Source organism: Prunus mume, linkage group LG6, assembly GCF_029339155.1.
Source record: "Prunus mume cultivar Tortuosa linkage group LG6, ASM2933915v1, whole genome shotgun sequence".
Taxonomy (NCBI): Eukaryota; Viridiplantae; Streptophyta; class Magnoliopsida; order Rosales; family Rosaceae; genus Prunus; species Prunus mume.
The window spans coordinates 4,198,016-4,216,318 of record NC_142703.1 but is presented as its reverse complement, the minus strand read 5'-3'; the positions used below and the strand labels follow the sequence as shown (position 1 = coordinate 4,216,318).

The 18,303-nt window shown below is 38.4% G+C and overlaps 2 protein-coding genes and 1 pseudogene across 2 annotated transcripts; 2 read left to right on the top strand and 1 right to left on the bottom strand.

Annotated features, from left to right (window-relative positions):
• The first annotated feature begins 19 nt into the window (after positions 1-19).
• On the top strand, positions 20-2,226 carry LOC103342703 (dolichyl-diphosphooligosaccharide--protein glycosyltransferase subunit DAD1-like). The gene is made up of 5 exons (XM_008246342.3): positions 20-182; positions 278-325; positions 1,466-1,553; positions 1,646-1,689; positions 1,898-2,226. Exons 1-5 carry the CDS (start codon positions 87-89, stop codon positions 1,979-1,981), a joined length of 360 nt encoding a protein of 119 aa, XP_008244564.1. The 5' UTR covers positions 20-86; the 3' UTR covers positions 1,982-2,226.
• A 554-nt stretch (positions 2,227-2,780) lies between these two features.
• On the bottom strand, positions 2,781-3,979 carry LOC148915882 (uncharacterized). The gene is made up of 2 exons (XM_089054381.1): positions 3,609-3,979; positions 2,781-3,497 (listed from the first exon to the last, which is right to left on the bottom strand). Exons 1-2 carry the CDS (start codon positions 3,666-3,668, stop codon positions 2,853-2,855), a joined length of 705 nt encoding a protein of 234 aa, XP_088910507.1. The 5' UTR covers positions 3,669-3,979; the 3' UTR covers positions 2,781-2,852.
• A 10,405-nt stretch (positions 3,980-14,384) lies between these two features.
• LOC148915881 (histone acetyltransferase type B catalytic subunit-like) lies at positions 14,385-16,320 on the top strand (annotated as a pseudogene).
• The last annotated feature ends 1,983 nt before the right edge of the window (positions 16,321-18,303 follow it).

Sequence of the window (18,303 nt, the reverse complement as noted above, 5' to 3'; positions counted from 1 at the left end):
ACCAGAGTGGTCAAGTATTAGATCGATCTAATACTGAAAGAAAGCAGCAGACGAAGAAGAAGAGTGAAGTATAGAGGAAGAGAAAAATGGGGAAAGCATCGACATCGTCAACGACCAAGGACGCCCTTGTCCTCTTCGATTCTCTTCGCTCAGCTTACTCTGCAACTCCCACCACTCTCAAGGTCTCTCTCTTCTCTCTCTTTCTCTCTCTAAGAATTCACAAAATAACGAGAAGAAATGCTTAACCCAATTTGTCATTTCTTTTATAAATTTGCAGATCATTGATCTCTATGTTGGTTTTGCTGTGTTCACAGCTCTCATCCAGGTACTCCATGATCTCAATTTTCCTGTCTCCGTGTATATATATACTAATTTGCTATATTTGGGTGCCTAGAAACTTTGGGTAATTGTCAAAGGTGCAAAATTGAAATGCCCCATTTTGATTTAATCTTAAGTAAATGGATCTTTATTTTCTCTCCTTTTGGTTTGATCTGAAATCACGTAAGTTGATAGTCTCTCGGATTGACAAACATATCGGTTTTCAATTTTTTTTTCTTTTGTCGAAAATGATATTTCATTAACGGAGGACAAAACCCCAGGAAACAAGAACAAAGCACAGGGAAAGTTTTAAACAGAATAAAATGGCTTTCAAAAAAATATATATTTATTTTGTTAATTGTGGTTTAAAAAGAAAAAGTAAAAAACAAAACCAAGGAGGAGAAGGGAAAGCATCTTGGAGTCTTGGATAGGCTTGCAATTTGAACTGCCTTTCCATTTGAACCCCTTATTATTTAGTTAGGTCAATATGAATAGCTAGGATCAGTAAAATCTTATCTTTTTTTAAAAAATATAAATGTATAGTTATCTGGTTTGTTATCAAGCTTCAGTCTTTTCTATCATTAGTTTGTATTCCTTCCGGTTTGATTGTATACATAGTTTTGCATTCCACATGGCACCATTGTGCGTGCATCTATTTGGTAAATGTTGTTAACGGAATTGCCTTTAAGAGGTTTCTGAAGCTCCATTTGGTTTAATATAACAACGGATCTGAAGCTCCAGGGAGAAATATTAATAATTAGGTGTTTAAAGGCTTGATGTTCTAGTGTTGGTGTCTACACATGTCTGACACACACATGGCCACCTTGGAGCGTCCATTCTTCATAGGTTAAGGTATATAAGACTCCTTGTTGGGGTACATATCGTGGATCAATGCCTTTAGCCTCTCTTTCTGTAATAACAGGTCTGGTCGGTCTGGCTACCATGTTATGTCATTGTTGATTACCATGTCCACTCTTTTTTCCACTCCCACTGCAGCATAATCTTCTACCTATTTCTAATGATGCTATGATGCCATGATGCATTAACTACTACAATAACAACCCATAAATGGTGGAAGCTAGCTTTCTTGCAACTTGATATGGTTTCTTTAATCTTTGATTTGGTTATCTACTTTGTTGATGAACAGGTAGTTTACATGGCTCTCGTCGGATCATTCCCATTTAACTCTTTTCTCTCAGGAGTACTTTCTTGTACAGGGACAGCAGTCCTCGCTGGTAAGGGAACGATGAAGTTTTTTTCTTTGTTGGGTGAAAGTTCATATTAGACATGAGAAGGTTAACTCGGAAACTGATTACTTCTTTTGCAGTTTGTCTCCGTATTCAAGTGAACAAAGAAAACAAAGACTTTAAGGTAAACTCTGTTTCTTCCTTGTCCTTCTGTCTGATTCACAAATTTTGAATTGTGCCAAGTTTGTGCACTCTAAACCAGTTTTTTCGTTTTCGACGGCTTTTCTTCATCATGTATTAAGGAATTGACAAAGTTGGTAATGTTGTTTTGCCCACCTTGACCTATCCTCTTCCATCCTCGTCCTGATCAGTGTTTGTGTGTAAAACTGCAGGATTTACCACCAGAACGGGCTTTTGCAGATTTTGTTCTCTGCAACTTGGTGCTGCACTTGGTGATTATGAATTTCCTGGGATAAGTTAGCATCTTTTGGTCTTCATTGATACTGTTTCCTGGAACAATGATGATAAGATATGATCCTAAAGAAGTTTTAAGAATTTGATGTGGTAACTTTTTCTTGGTAGCTTTATTTTATTTGATAAACTTTACATGATAAGTTATGTAGCCACAATATGTGGAAAATGAACCTGCAATAGAATCTGTCTTTTATTACATTATCAGGATCTATTCTTTAAATAGTTTATTGGAACTGTTTTTATTACATTACTGGTTGCTGTGGATTTGTTCATTCTAGAGATAGTTAAACTTGTCTCTGCCAGACCATTTTAATGCTCAGCTTAGTGTTTAGCCCTTTGATTGGAGAACTCATCTTGTGCTTTTGGGCGTTCAATAGGATATGGATTTGTTCGTGTATAAAACAGAAGACAAAAAGTTAGAAATTATTTGATCAATTTATGCAAATCAATAACGGTAACTTCATCCCAGTAGGAGCTGTTTGAGCTCGGCAGGTGTTTACCTCTTGTGAGAATAGTTGTAAGATTCATATTGATTATGAGTTGATAATAGTACATGTTTATTATCCACTGTGTATAGGGTAAACGTGAACTGCTGAGAGCTTTAATGGAGGTTCTGAGTACTTCATGGGTGGGAAGAAGGATGCGTAGAGGCAATAAGGCAATAATCTTCACTCACCCTTTTGTGGATCGGCCACTGGTGAGGGGAATATGGTGGGCTGGAAATTGTCAAGGAGTTTGTGGTGGCGGTGGGAGGGTGTGGAGGGGGGCGGGGCTGCCAATATAATATCTTGAATTTGAAAGTGACCCAAAAAATTAGGTTTTCCCTATATGTATATACATATAAAATAAAAATAACAACTACAAACAAGAGCTTCAATTTTCAAATGTTACATGAAATCTTTGATATCTCTTGCTCTGGCAATGGCACTTGCCACCATTCCCAACGGCTCTAAATCTTGTCAACTCCATTCCTTCTCCTAAAGGTAGAGTCACATAACGAAACCCTTTCTTCTCCTTAAAAACTCGATCAAGAATCATTGGACCTCCAAAATCCCTCTTAGTCTCAGGGTCATCAACGTTGGTTCCTACAACCATGCACCCATTTGGGTTAAAGTTCATAATCTTCAACAATTTCAAGTGATCTTTTAACTTGAAGTCAACAACCGCAAAATCTATGTTCTTCAACTGCTTCACCAGCATACAAGGATCAGTGCCGTAAACATACTCAATGACCTCGTCAAGACCATGTTCCACAAACAGGGTTTTGCTAATTTCCTCCACACGATCCACATCCTGACTGTTAATCCACACAACTAGTCGGCCTCCGCTTTGCTTTGCAGCCACAGCCAGTGAAACTGTCACTGGCGTTATGCCTTGAGAGGTGATTTGCAGGATTAATCTTGCTCGCTTTCCAGCTGCCAAAGCTGATATAAATTCCATGCATTTTGGCTCTATGATAATACTGGTAGCGGTTGTGTGATTTCCAAGGCTCAAGTCTTCATCTTTGTCGACCTTACACTGCATTAATTTAAGTGAATCAGTTAGCAAAGATACATGAAGGAGAAAATTACAAAACTGGAAAAATAATTCCACACCACCAATGTATATTTAATGTATATAGAAAATTACCAGATGAAGAGTGTGTAAGTAAGCTTTCAAGGCATCTTGAGGAGACCATTCCATTGCCATTTAGTACTTCAAATTGGTTCAAGGGAGAGATTTTGTGAAGGATATTTAGACCAAAGAAGGTGATGGAGGCATACTTATAGCAGTTCTGATGTTCAATTGATTTTTTTATGCAAGGTGGGAGTGGTGACTTTTAAATCCCGTTATGCAATGACATGTGGCAGCAGAAGGGATAGGATTTGCATGCATTAGGTGAGGTGAGGTCGTGGCAAGCTTTGAGCACCTTAGATCACGCGACTAAAGTGGCTGGAAAAAGGGGGAAACACATCCCAAAAGAAAGAAATTGCTTATTCCTTGTAATAAAAAAATATTTAAAAATTGGTCGTTTCTAGATCATTTGGGACGTGGGGGCTAAATTAAGGAAACACTTGCCACTGCGAAAGATGCCCTCAACAGGACATGTGGAAACAAATGACACTCAGCTCAACCACAAATTGGCAACCTAGACAACGAGATATAACCCAATGTAAAAAGAATCTTGTTTTGCAAATTAATGGTGGTTTAAATTTTATGACATCGTAGTAGTGTGTTTGAGAAAACATCTTCTTTTTATAGTTTAAACAATCGCTTGTATTATTTTATAAAATTTTTGACAACAGATTAATTCTTAAATTGGTCGATATAATACTAAAAACTGATCCAATCCAAACCGCTAACACAACCATTCCATATATATTGCAGACTAAAAGAAACACACTCCTCACTGGTTCATCAGGTGTACTCAAGGTGAGCAGCCCTGGAATTCTTGTCCTTGTTGACCATAAGAACACTATCAATCTATTGGTAGTCTTTAATTAAAATGTCTTGTTCATGTTAGTTGGAAAGATCCAATTTCCCCTCTCATTCTCTCTGAATTTCTAATTTTTTTTGTTTGGCTTGATTCCTGGCATTACATGGTAGTCTTTAACCCACCAATGAATTCTCCAGGTGTGGCTGCATCAAGGATGAAGCCTCCCCTAAAGAAAGAAACATCAATGAAGCTTTTGAGAGCACCTAATTAACTTGATATATGTAAATATGTAAAACAGCAGCCATGACAAAACAGTGCATTCTGAACATCAACATAGGATGCAAAAGCGATCCAACTGGAAGATTTAAGTTGAAAAAAAAAAAAACCACACATATTCTCAAGCAACATTTTTCTAATCAACTTCTAATACCAAACAATATATTAACTCTAATTCAAATCACAACATGAGTTGTTGAAATCATGATAGAATACACATTTGTAACATCTTAAAAGGAGAAGTTACCCACTTCCAAGGAGCATCTTGAGCAGGAAGATTCGAAGGCTTTAGACTGAGACTAGCAAAAATATTCACGAGATCTCTTTCTTCACCATCTGCATGATTATGTTCAACAGCACAAGTATAACCAATTCTGCAGTTCCAAAATAAATAAAATAATAATTTGTAAGTCATATCCCTTGCCTGGACTGGAAATAGGTGATGGGTGCCTCATTGTTGAACTGTGCGTGGCTCCTTCACTATTTTGGACTCCATCTTCTTATAAGAAGTTTTACCAATTAATAAGACATCCGTGAATCGCTTCTCCCCAATATGCTCATTTCCAGAAGCTACGGAAGTCTTTGTTTCTCCTATAACTGAGATAAGAAATCATAAGCATTGCACATATAGCATCCATTTACCATAGGAACAAAATGCTATCTTCACACTTTTAATAACACATCCAAAATATTTTGAACAAAAAATGCTGAGTAGATACAACGAGTCTGTCTCAACACTTTTACTAACCCAATTCTATTGCATGAACTCTACAATAAGAGCAATTTATAATTTTTCTTTTCATACGAAACACAAATTTAAGTTACAAACTTCCATTAAAACAAAGAAAGAGAATCGTGATGCAGAAGACACTGTTGATAATAATAGTGAAGATTATTTGTACCATTCCTTATACTCAGTTCTGATTATTTGACTTCAGTAGCAGGCAAAGCTGCATCTACTAGATCGTCACTGGAACCATATTCCTTTGAATTCTGCTAACCAAGAGGAGCCTTTGGTTCTGACAAAGACATAAGAGCAACCAATTGCACCACTAAGAGTATATCAAAAAGCAAAACCTTTCACTATCTAGCATGTACTCAATCATCCATATATACAAGGGGAGAATGGAGAGTATGTGGCTCATAGAATCAAAGCACGATAGGTAAAATGGAGGGTTTTGTTAAGCATATATATAGTATGATCATCATATTTTGCTAGAATTGAAAGCTAAGTTTATAGAACATCTGTTAGACCAGCCATGCTATATGGGACTGAATGCTGGACAGTTAGAAAACAGACATATTCATAGTTCCTGTAGGTACATATTAGCCAAATGTTACAACCAACACAGTGATATGCACACCTCTATCTCTGTTTTTCTAACAGCATATTAGCCATTATTAGACACAAATTGTTAAGAGATCAGATTAAAAAAAATTTCACCTTTTGAATCCTTCAAAATTGGAGATGTTTGCTGAATAATCTTTCCTATCCTTCAAAATCGAAGGGTCATTGCCTCAACCTTAAAAGCCAAGTTTTTATAGTGAAAGGGATGTCAATGAACTCGAGGTAAATCCTTCTTCTAACAAATGTTGTAGACCAAAGATGGATTGAGTACATCAGGGCATGACCTTTTGAGCCTGAGAGGCAACCGTTTCGAGTCTATCCTCGGCATCTTGTGCTTTAGACTCCAAAAAATGGGCCTAGGCGGGCGGCTAGACGGCTGGGCGGGCGCTAGGCGGCTGGGCGGGCCTCTTAGGCTGGTTGGGTCTTTTTTCGGTGCCGAACCCGGAGGACGAAGCAGCTGAAACTGAAGAAAACAAATCGAAGCTTGAGTTGATAGAGAAGCGAAACTTCGACTACAACCTCCGTCCTCTGCGAGTTGAGGCTTCGTGTTCATAGGGTATAGCCGCGCGGCTATACTTTTAAAATATTCTAATATATTAACATTTCAAGCGTATAACTTTTAAAATATTCGAATATATTTAGAAAGTATAGCCGACCGGCTATAAGTTTAAAATATTCTAATATATTTGGCGAGTATAGCCGCCCGGCTATAAGTTTAAAATATTCTATAGTATAGCCGCCCGGCTATAAGCTTTAAATATACAGTTCTGTTTTATCATTTTAAGGTTTGAGGCTGAAACATCACTTGGACTCGAGCTATTTCTTTAATTATTTTATTTGTTCAAGCGATATTGGAGAATAAGAATTTAAATTATTTCCAATACCTCACATTCTAATAATTTCTAGCTATTAGCCCATTAGACATGAATTTAAAAAAATGAATTTAATTTATAACAAATAACACAAGTTTAACCCATAAATACAACAACAAAAAATAGGATGTCAATGAACTCGAGGTCAATCCTTCTTCTAAAGCACTTTTAGCTAATGAAGTCATAGTCCTTTTACACCAAGGGAGGCTCAATAAACGATATTTCATGCTAGTGTGTTAATCTAGTGATTTTGAAGTCAGTTTGAAAAGTTAAATATAATTAAGAGATTCCATGCGTTAGCAAATGCACCCTCTAAAAAAAACTAGGTTTTATGCCTAACTATTTCTCGTGTTATTAATTTGCTCGTTTCAACATATCAAAAGCAAATATTGAAGAGAGAGAAATTTCGTAGTAAATCAATCTAAGAGTTCAATTATTGAATTTATATTTTTCGTGGGAATGTTTGCCTTTGATCTATCTCGTTCTCTCGAGTGCTATTAAATTATGTTACTGCGCATATTATTTGTCGTAGCGAATGGCATGATTAGTTGGAGTGGTTTTAGTAATTGCTTCACTTTTCAAACAAACACTTTACATGAAGAATATTACGACCTTACTACTATAAATCTTTGTTCCAAATTCTTGTTTTGGTTGGCGAATATATTGCAAAATCACCATTTTGATGAATGATGGTGATTTTGCAATATATTGTCATGGCATGCAAGTACAAATTCAATTGATGTATGATTTGGCTTTATCTTCTGTTTCTGTGGAGACATAAGGGTGGCCATGCATTTTGACGTCATTCCAAGTTCCAAGATTGAAGAGAACATCGAAGCATCTGGTGCCCGATTCGGATTGCACATCAGGGCTGCTAGAGCCCGAGAATTGCCGTTAGATCCTCTGCCATGAGGTGTTTGAGAGGCGGGGTTCTCTTTTTTATAAATAATAATAAATAAATAGTCGCGCTACACTTGTGGTTTTCAAAAAAAAAAGTATAGTCGTATGCGGCTATACTTAGGGTTTATTATAAAAATAGTATAACCGAGTGGCTATACGGTTTTTGACATGTGGCAAAGCGGCGCTTGGCACAAAGCGGTCCTTTTTTATTAATTATAAATATTATAGCCGTGCGGCTATACGCTGGGTTTTAAATGAAAATCGTATAGCATAGCCCTACTACGGTTGTTATTATAAAATTAGTATAGCCGCGTGGATATACTATTTTGACTCGTGGTTGTATCTAGGGCCGGGCAAAGTGGTCACTGTTTTTTATATAAATAATATAGCCGAGCGGCTATACTACGGGTTTTGTTATAAAATTAGTATCGCCGCGCTATACTATTCGACACGTGGTAAAATGGGCGCTAGGCGCCAGCGCCAGAAGGTCCCTCCCGGCTATACACGGGGGTTTTATTATTCAAAATAGTATAGCCTACGGATTTTATTAAAAGAATTGTATAGCCGGACGGCTGTACTATTTTTGACACGTTAGGCACCAGACGGATCCCTTTTGTTCTTTTTTCATAAATAATTATTTTTTTCTTTGAAAGGAGGAAGCATGGTAGTGGAGTTTACAAATGACATTCTGCATATACTAAAAAATTAAGAAGGAAAGGAGGAGGATGAAAGATCTACTTGGTAATTTCCACTTTACAAGAAAAGAGTGGCATCAAATCAACACCAAAGTTTGTCATTGTATCATTCTCCAACTTCCTTTCGGCAAATTCCTCTGGGAAGTTCTTATGTATAATTTTGTTAAGTGTCACACTAACAAAAATAGAAATAAGATTTTGAAGGAAATTCTGAACGCTATAACACTAATTAAGCACAAAAAATTAGGAAGCACATATCATGCTCACAAACCTAAAATATATGCCTAGCATTGAATGCATGATGGAAGTAAAAGTTTGAATGGCCCCACCAAAATGATTTCCTAAATTCATATTTATAGATTAGTAATTTCATTTTACTTGGATTTTTGTTATTTCCAAAATCTAGAACCGCAAATCCGCTAATTGTTATACTCTGTAAAAGTGAGAATGCCAGACTCAACCATGCCCATTACAAACAGCATAGGTATAGAAAACCATAAAGCAATAATTCTGATGTCAAATAATACCAGCATCTCATTCAATTGCTATAAGCACGCGTTCTAGGACTAATGAAAAGAACTGTTCGGCACAAAGGACATTTGTTATCTAGGAAAATTAACACAAGTCAAGGACTAAAAAGGGATTAGAAGATATAGACTAACTCAATTAAATAGAATCAGTAATAGCAAAACACTCACCTCGATCCATTGACCGAAATAGGCACGAAATGCCCCCAAAGTTGTGACAGGTTCATATAGTAATTTCAAGCGTAATGTGCAATCAAAGTCATCACTGCGTTCTGCTTTTCTATGGCTTCTCCTCCTTGTGAACTTAGCTTGTATTCTCTCTAAATTCTGAAGAGGATTGCTACAAAATACCACACAAAAGATAAAATAATATAACATTTGAGAAATTCCCTTAAGAGAAGTGAAACTACAACAAAAGTCCCTTAAGAGAAACTGTAGTTTTAGACTTCTAGTGTATTAAACAATATATACTTAATATCTATGTTTTGTTAAATAAACAATTATTCAAGCAGGGGAATAGTTACGTAGGTGACCAATGAACCTTTGAGCCTATGGAGGTGTATTTAACACCGTGAAAAAGTTCAAGAAAGTCGGGTTTTCCAGCGGCCGCCTATTGTAGAATCGTCGATAACCTGGCTGCCACGTGTGGGGAAATGTTCCTTATGCTTTCTTTTCGACAAGTAAAACTACAACAAAAGTCCCTTAAGAGAAACCGTAGTTTTAGACTTGTTGTGCATGATGGGATCTCAGGCTTTGTAAACGTGCGTTAAATCCCCGTATTTTAGTTAGGACTTGATTAAGGGTCTCAAAACGTTGTATTCTACATGAATTTCCTCTTAGCATAACTGTTTCTCCTTATAGACTTCCTCTCAGTAGGAAGAACAACTATAAGTAGAAGTTCCTATTATACAGGACTTCCTTTAAGGGAGTGTAATTGGGGAGTATGGTAGTGGAGTCTTTAAGTCCTCTTGCATTTTCTGCTTGGTTGCCTTTACATGGACGGTTTTTAACCATCGAACAAATACAAAGAAGAGGCTTGCAATTGGTGAACCAGTGTGTCTTGTGTTGGTCTGCCATGGAATCAATACACCACTTGTTAGAATGTTGTCTTTTATAACAACAAAAATCTATTTTACTTTTGATTTTATCGAAAGAGAGTTTCACCAATTCTAACACTAATTTGAAATTAAATCGAATTGGATCCTCCCAGTAAACAAATTACTCAATTTCTTCCTGGTTTCCTGACATTTTCTCAACAACCAAACAAGAGAAACCACACTCACCGAAATGCAGTCGTCCAGGTCACCAGGCACGTAGTTGCCGAACCCGGAGGACAAAGGCTTTGCCTCAACAGACATTGAGAGAGCCCAACCAATCGAATCAACGCAGCAACTAAAACTGAAGAAAAAAAAAATTTGAAGCTTGGGTTGAGAGAGAGCCTAAAGACCGAGTTTTTGATGCTTTGAAATGCTTATAGAGAAGCAAAATGGCTGTCTGCGAGTGCAAGCTTCGTGTTCGTTCTCGGTACGTTCAGTTCATTCGCGGACAACATTCCTCTGTGAGTTTCTTGTTTGTTAGGAACATATTTAAATAGCGGCTATACTTTTATATTATTCGAATGTATTTACAGAGTATAGCCGCGCGGCTATACTCTCGAATACATTAAAGAAGTATAGCCGGTCGGCTATACTGTTATTTCTCCAACATCCCATTAGGATTTAGGAGGAGAAGCATCCAAAGCTGAATCTCTTGCCTTGTGGCGGTAACCGGCCCAAACCAAAAGGAAGGGGCAAAACGTCTTTATCTGTCTGTCTCTGGTGTTTCTCCTTAAAAATCAAACAAGAAGCGAGCAAAGTCTTAGCCCTCCGCATGCTGTGAGTCTGTGACTGTTGCCTTGGATTCATTGACAAAAGTGAAAGGAGATATACATAGAACATGGATAGTAGAGGGAAGCCTCAGCTGTGCAAATTGCAAGCAAGAAAAGAAGATTGGAATTGGAGAGAAGGTGACCACTTTTCTCTGCACTCCTAAAACTAATACCAGTTTTTTTATGTCCCCACTTTGACCAGACAACACACCATGCTGCTGTAGATAAAAAGAATTAAATGGTTCCATTTGTCTCCTTCTCTAAGGGATGGGATCAATTACCTCTTTCCTCCATCAGCAACAAAAGGGTATCTGCACTGCAGCCTAGCTAGCTTTGCTTTCACTTCCAAGAGCCCTCTATCTTATTATCTCAGAGAGTTCAGTTAAATCTATCCGAGCCAGAGAGACTGCATCAACTAGTTTATAATGGACCACGAGAAGGCCAAATCTAGTTGCCGACTTGCTGGGTTAGGTGTGCTAGGGTTTAGCAATCATCTTCATATTCACTATACACAGGTTCCTCCGCACGAGAGAGACAAAGCTTCCCATCTTATACTATTGCTCTGTCTCTCTTCTCTTATTTTGCTCTCTCCGTGAAATTACAACATGGCAACCCTTTCGTACAATTCTCTATCTGTATTTTTATCTGTAAATTTGAATGCGTTTGTTTTTCTTCTTTGTGAAAATTTGGTTATGTTTTGTTGATTGTACAGCGGTGGCAAGATCCTTTCTTCAGTGGCGACAGAAGAGGTTGCTTCCTCTCGTGAGTTGTTCAGATCGAAGGAATCTCCATGATTCTCGTCTTTTCTCTGTTTTGCTGCTTGTAAATTTTTGGAAAACTATGGATGCCTAAGTTGATTATAACTATGGACATGACCCGCCCAGGCCATCTAGATACTCCCGGCTGCCTAGATCCGCCTAGGGCCTCCTAGATCCGCCCAGGCCGCCTAGATCCTCCCAGCCGCCTAGGCGCCGCCTAGATCCTCCCAGGAGGCCAAGGCACCGCCTAAATCCTTCCAGCCGCCTAGGCACCGCCCAACTCCCGCATCGGTGTCCTCCCGTCTAGTGCCGCCACGGCTCCCAGACCCGCCTGAGCCACCTAGATCCGCCCATGCCGCCTAGGCGCTGCTTAGATCCACCCAGCCGCCTAGGTGCCGCCTAGATCCTCCCAGCTGCCTAGGCCCCCAAAACTCCACAGTGTCGTTGTCCTCCTCCCTAGTGCCTAGGCCAATATCTCGAACACCTGCTCAAAATCTGCAGGCTTGCTCGCCCTAGTCGTTCGTAGTGATGAGTTCAGTCCGAGTCCGATTCGCAGAATATTTTTTAAAAACCGAGTATAGCCGAGCGGCTATTCTATGTTTAAAAAAAATTCAGAAAATACCGAGTAAAACCGCCCAGTAACGTTGTTCTCGCCATCATCCAAAGTAACAAGGAAAAAGAAACCAGAAGTTTATATTTTGAAATGAGAAGAATGTTTGAGATAATAAGGAAGACTTGGGGTACATAATGTCAGGTAAAGTTTTCTTTGACAATTGAGATTAGGAAGACTTGAGATCAGGTAAAGTCCTTTTCTATCTGCCTCTGGCAGCTGGTATAGTTTGGATAGAATTAATTTACACCAATATCAGGTGATTTTCTTTGACAATAGTTTATTCATATCGAATATATGTATAGTGCATTAGCAGGTGCTCATGTTTAAGAGTATTTTTTAGCAATATCCTGGAGGTGGGAGAACAGCTTTACTGGTCTAGACAACAAACATGAACATGTGATCAGAACCATTTATCACTTTGACTTCATCTGGTGGATTTGACTATGCTACGAATTAGATTTCTTCGCCTATCCTCGTTGAGGAAAAAAATTGGAAATTCTATACATAGAATCTAAATTACCTTAACTACAAAGCTTGTTCTTCTATTCCTTCACTGCTCAATGTAACAACGTTCATCCACAAAGTGCATTCACTTCTTAAAAATCTCCATATATGGCCTCAAAGAGTCATGAGGATCTCAAAGCACTCTTTCCAGCATTGTCTGACTGTGGCCCAGTTGCCTGACTCAAAGAAACTCAAAGAGTTTTCGTCGAGATTTGGCCTCATTGGTTGGCAAGATCTCATTTTATCACTTCAACTCAAAGGAATAAATGATGCTCTGCAAAAATCTGTGCTGATAAGTTCATTCTTTTAGAAGTTTATTTCTCTTCCTCAAAACAGAGTTCCTGAAATCTTGTTAAGCTGCAAGCAAAGAGAAACCAGTTTAGTTTGGATAAGTCGTGATCACGAGGAACGAAGGGAACTAAAAGTGAAAGAAAGAAGTTGACTGTAGTAAATTCAAAATAAAAATCAAACCCTATAGTAAGAGCAATCACTAGTTTACTGGGAAGCAGAATGAAACTCATTTCAAAGAGACGTACCGGTTCAGAAGAACATTAGGATTGTAGGGAAACAGATTCTTTTGGTGTAGACCTTCAATAGAAATTTTAAGTGAAAGTAAGCACTCTTTGGCTTCTTTGAAATACTGTCCTCCATTTTGGGTATGCTTGCAGCCATTTTCATTTTCTTCATCAGGTTCATCATCAAGAAATGTAAGATGATTTTTTGTTGGTGCAAGAGAATCCTCTCCCCAGGAACTCGAGCCACCCAATGAAACTTTTCTTTTCTTGCAAAATGATTGATTTGTAGCTTGCCCATCCACTAGAAATTCCACAAATAAGCTCCATGAATCACACACTTTACGCAAGCACCTAAAAGAGAATGCATAAAGGATGGTAAGAAGCAAATGAAAGATTAATGCATCTTGCCTCTAGTAGGAAAAGATGGAACAAGAGTACAGGATTGAAAAGATCTGAGACACGGAAAAGTAAATTGCCATTCGAATCCTCCAATGCAACCTTTTCCTTTTCATCCCTATATAAACCCAAAAATCTTGTTAAAAGGAATCCATGATGATAACTTTTAAAACAATGGAAAACTAGGATATTAATTCCTTACTGTTCTGCACAACAAGTACACAAAGCAGATGCAAGAGCACTTTGAATAATACATCATCCTACAGTTCAAAAACAAGCCAAGAAATGAGGACATGAGTCTAAAAAACTGCAAGAAAAATACAACAAATGAAGAATACAGAACTGCAATTTTAATACGTGAAATTGTTGAATAAGATGATGCATTCAGATAGACAAAACAAAATATGGATACAATTTTTCTTTTTTTGGGTCTGGGTGAACAGATTGCCTATTTTGCTTATATCACGTTGCATATAAACATAGACAAAAAAACTCCTAGTTTCAAAGATAAAGAAGACATACCTCTTTGATATACTGTTGGATGAAGGATTTGGCAAAGTCAACACATTCTACAAAATACATTTCATGGTCCACTGTCATATTAGCTGGAAGATGCCCTTGAAGCCAGAAGCTCCAAGAGACCTTTCTTTCTTAGACAGTAACATGAGGCTTCTAGTACTAGAAAGAAATCAATAAAGCAGAAAGGCACTGGTGAGCAATGCCAATGCGCCTCCCTCCACTAACTGACCTCTCCCTGCATGTGTGTTGACGACTAATTTATCCTTTCCTTTTCTTTATTACCCCAACCAAGACCACCAGGAATTATAAATCTCTCATTCCCTCTTCATTTGCCTCCCAATTCTCACTCTCTCAACAACAGAAACACAGTTTTCTATCTCTTCCTTTCACTCCACACGAAACAAACCCCTCATTTCTTATGCCTTTCCTTATTTGATGTCACCTTTCCTTCTTCGCACCAGGAAGCTTCGTCTGTCTTCATTTGGAGAAAAGAACACGACCCGCCTCAGCGCTCGGACCATACGGCTCCCGGACCGCCTAGATCCGCCTAGATCCGCTTAGGTCGCTTAGAACCGCCTAACTCCCGGGTGTCGGTGTCCTCCGCCTGTGGCTTATGCCGATATTTTGAACACCGCCAAAACCTGGAACGGGCTTGCGCTGTGCCCTAGACATATCTTGATGAGTTCGAGTCCGATTCACCGAATATTAAAAAAACCAAGTATAGCCGTTCGGCTATACTATTCTTTAAAAGGAAAACTCCGAGTAATGCCGGCTACCCTATTTTAAAAAATAAGATAAAAAGTATAGCCGATCGGCTGTACTCTTTTAAAATAAAACTAGGAAAAACCTAGTATAGCCGTGTGGAAGTACTATAGCCAACTTCGGGTTGTTCGCTTGGTTGTATTGCATGCTGCACACCTTTACAGTCACTTGATTCCTCTTGTTCTTCTTATTGATGGTAATTTTATCACCTATCTCACGTCATCAGAGAACACTGTTATTTTCTTACTTTTATGGAGAAAAGATGGGAAGGGGGAATGTAAGAATATTACATCAATTGTTGTTTTTTGAATTAGGTAGCAGTCCAATTGATGTTGTGGATCCAAGCTGGGAGTTGTATGTCCTGATCCAGAGGAAAACAGATCGAGCAAGGGGAAATCTACAATATGTTGCTTTATATATATCAGTTGCTAGTTATGCATGCTCTAGAGAAACAGCTTGGTGCTTCCGTAGTTCAAATAAATTTCATTTTTTGTGCAATCTTGGTGCTGTTGAGTTTTAACAAGCCTGCTTGTTGATGGCAGATATTGGTGTTGCCTCCTTATCAACACAAGGGTTGTGGACGATACCTTCTTGAGGTTCTCAATGATGTTGCAATATCTGAAAACGTCTATGACCTCACAGTTGATGAACCATGGATTACTTTGAACATGTACGCACTTGTGTTGATGTACTGCGCCTTCATAAGTTCGATCCAATCAAGCATGCAGTCAGCTCAGCAGTTTCGCAACTAAAGCAAGGAAAATTGTCGAAGAAGACACACCCTCCTCGACTTATGCCAGACACTAGAGTCATTGAGGATGTCCGGAAAAGTTTGAAAATCAACAAGAAACAGTTTCTTCAGTGTTGGGAGGTTTACCTTTATCTCGGCCTTGATCATGTGGACAGCTATATGGATGATTTTGTGGGAATTATTTCTAATCGCATGAAGGATGATCTTATCGGAAAAGATTCTGGGACTGGTGGGAAGCAAGTGATTGAAGTTCCAAGCAATTATGAACCCGAGATGTCATTTGTGATGTTCAGGTCACAAGCTAGTGAAGCTGCTAGTACTGTTCAGATAGATGAGAATCAACCAAATCAGGAGGAGCAACTCCAGCAGTTAGTTGATGAGAGAGTGAAAGAGATCAAATCAATAGCCGAGAAAGTGTCTGTGGAGCTCTCTATCATTGCTGAGGCATCATAAAGGACTTCGATTTTGGCGATGCCCTTGTACTTTACCAATTGATGCAATCTGTAGGGTGAAAGTGGTTTGTGGGTTGGAATATCGGAGCCTTATCTGTAAATCTTTGAGCTCTATGCTTGCATCCTAGCTTTTGTTATTCGAATATTTGCAGAACTTTATTACTTCTCATGAAATTGAGCAGCTAACGCTACCTTTAACATGTCAAGTGTCGTTTTCATTCTCTGTAACTTGTATTTTTATTTCAATTTTGCATCGAGTTATAGTATTTGTGTTTACAAATAGAAAACAAGTCACCTGCTTTTTTCACATCCACTTTGTCAATTTAGGTAATATATGTTTGGTACAAAGTAAAGTATCGTATATTGGAACAAAAACTTGCACAGGATATGTACTCATTAATGGAACAAAAACCTCTCCCGACGACATTTCGTCGGCATAGGAAACTTTCCTCGGGAGAGGTCTAATCCGGCAAATAGTTGCTGACATAGACATGTGAGGACGAAATGTCATCGCGACAAGTCTTCTTGCTCTGATAGTATTCATCCTAGCCACAGGTGCAAAGGTATCATGATAATCAACTCCATATGTCTGAGTGAACCCTTTAGCTACCATTCTGTTGGAATCAGGCCACTTGAGATGGTGCTTGGCACATTCTTCCAATGCTTCAATGAATCTCAAAGTCACTTGAGAAACTGTAGACTGGCCTACCCTGAAGTCAACTCCCATTGATACTTGAGACCCATGGCTGTATCGTTATTATATTTATTTTTTAGTATAGCCGGCCGGCTATACTGTATTTTATTTATTTTTAATTTTTTAAAGCTTATAGCCGAACGGCTATATTATTTTTAATTATTTTTTCATTTTACGAGTATAGCCGACCGGCTATACTAATTTTTATTTTGTTTTAACGAGTATATCGGCGCGGCTATACCTTTTTTTCATATTCAATTTTTAACGAGTATAGCCGCACCGCTATACTTTTAAAATATATATTTAGAGTATAGCCGGTTGGCCGTACTGTTAAAATATTCGAATATATTTAAGTAGTATAGCCGCCCGGCTATACCTTTATTTCTCCAACAACCAAAATAAGGGGCAAAAGGTCTCTCTCTGTCATCTCTGGTGTGTCTCTCTTTAAACGTCAAACAAGAAGAAGCAAGTCTTAGCCCTCCTCATGCTGTGAGTCTGTAACTGTTGGCTTGGATTCATTGAACTTGTTTGAAATTGAAACCAACCAAGACAAAAGTGAAAGGACATAAACAAAGAACATAGAGAGTAGAGGGAAGCCTCAGCTGTGCAAATTGCAAGCAAGAAAAGAAGAATGGAATTGGAGGGAAGGCGACCACTTTCCATAAACATATGGGGTCCACCCCATCTTTCTTTGATCTCTTCTCTGCACGCATAAAACTAATACCAGTTTTTTTATGTACCCACTTTGACCAAACAACACACTATGCTGCTGCAGATAGAAAGAATTAAATGGTTCCATTTGTCTCCTTCTCTAACTTCTAACTTGTAAGTTGTAAGTTGTTGTTCATGGGATGCGATCAATTACCTCTTACCTCCATCAGCAACAAAAGGGCATCTGCACTGCAACCTAGCTAGCTTTGTTTTCACTTCCAAGAGCCCTCTATCTTATCATCTCAAAGAGTTCAGTTAAATCTAGCAGAGCCAGAGAGACTACATCAACTAGTTTAAAATGGACCACTGAGAGAAGGCCAAATCTAGGGGCCAGCTTGCTGGGTTAGGTGTGCTTTGGATCTACTCATTTAAATGACCTATTTTATTGTAAGCCAACATCTTCAATAAACTAATTACCAAAAATAGACATCTTCAATAAACTAATCATTAGAGGTGTGCTTTTGTGTCAGGAGGGGATCTTTGTCTTCTGATTTCACTTCTTTTTCCATCTTTCTTTCTCTCCTAGGTTATAATGACCTTCCCTCAGTGGAGACCCCAAAAATGAGATGTTTCTCTTGGGCTCAGTTAAGTCCCACCTTACCTCCTCTATTTAATTATTGTTTTATCTCTCTTTTGCCAGTAACTAATTAATCAAAAGGCTAAAACTAGTTGAAGCTGTCTCCCTCTTCATTCCAGAATTGGAACAATATGCTTCTTTTGACATCATCAAAGCCATAAGGATGATGCA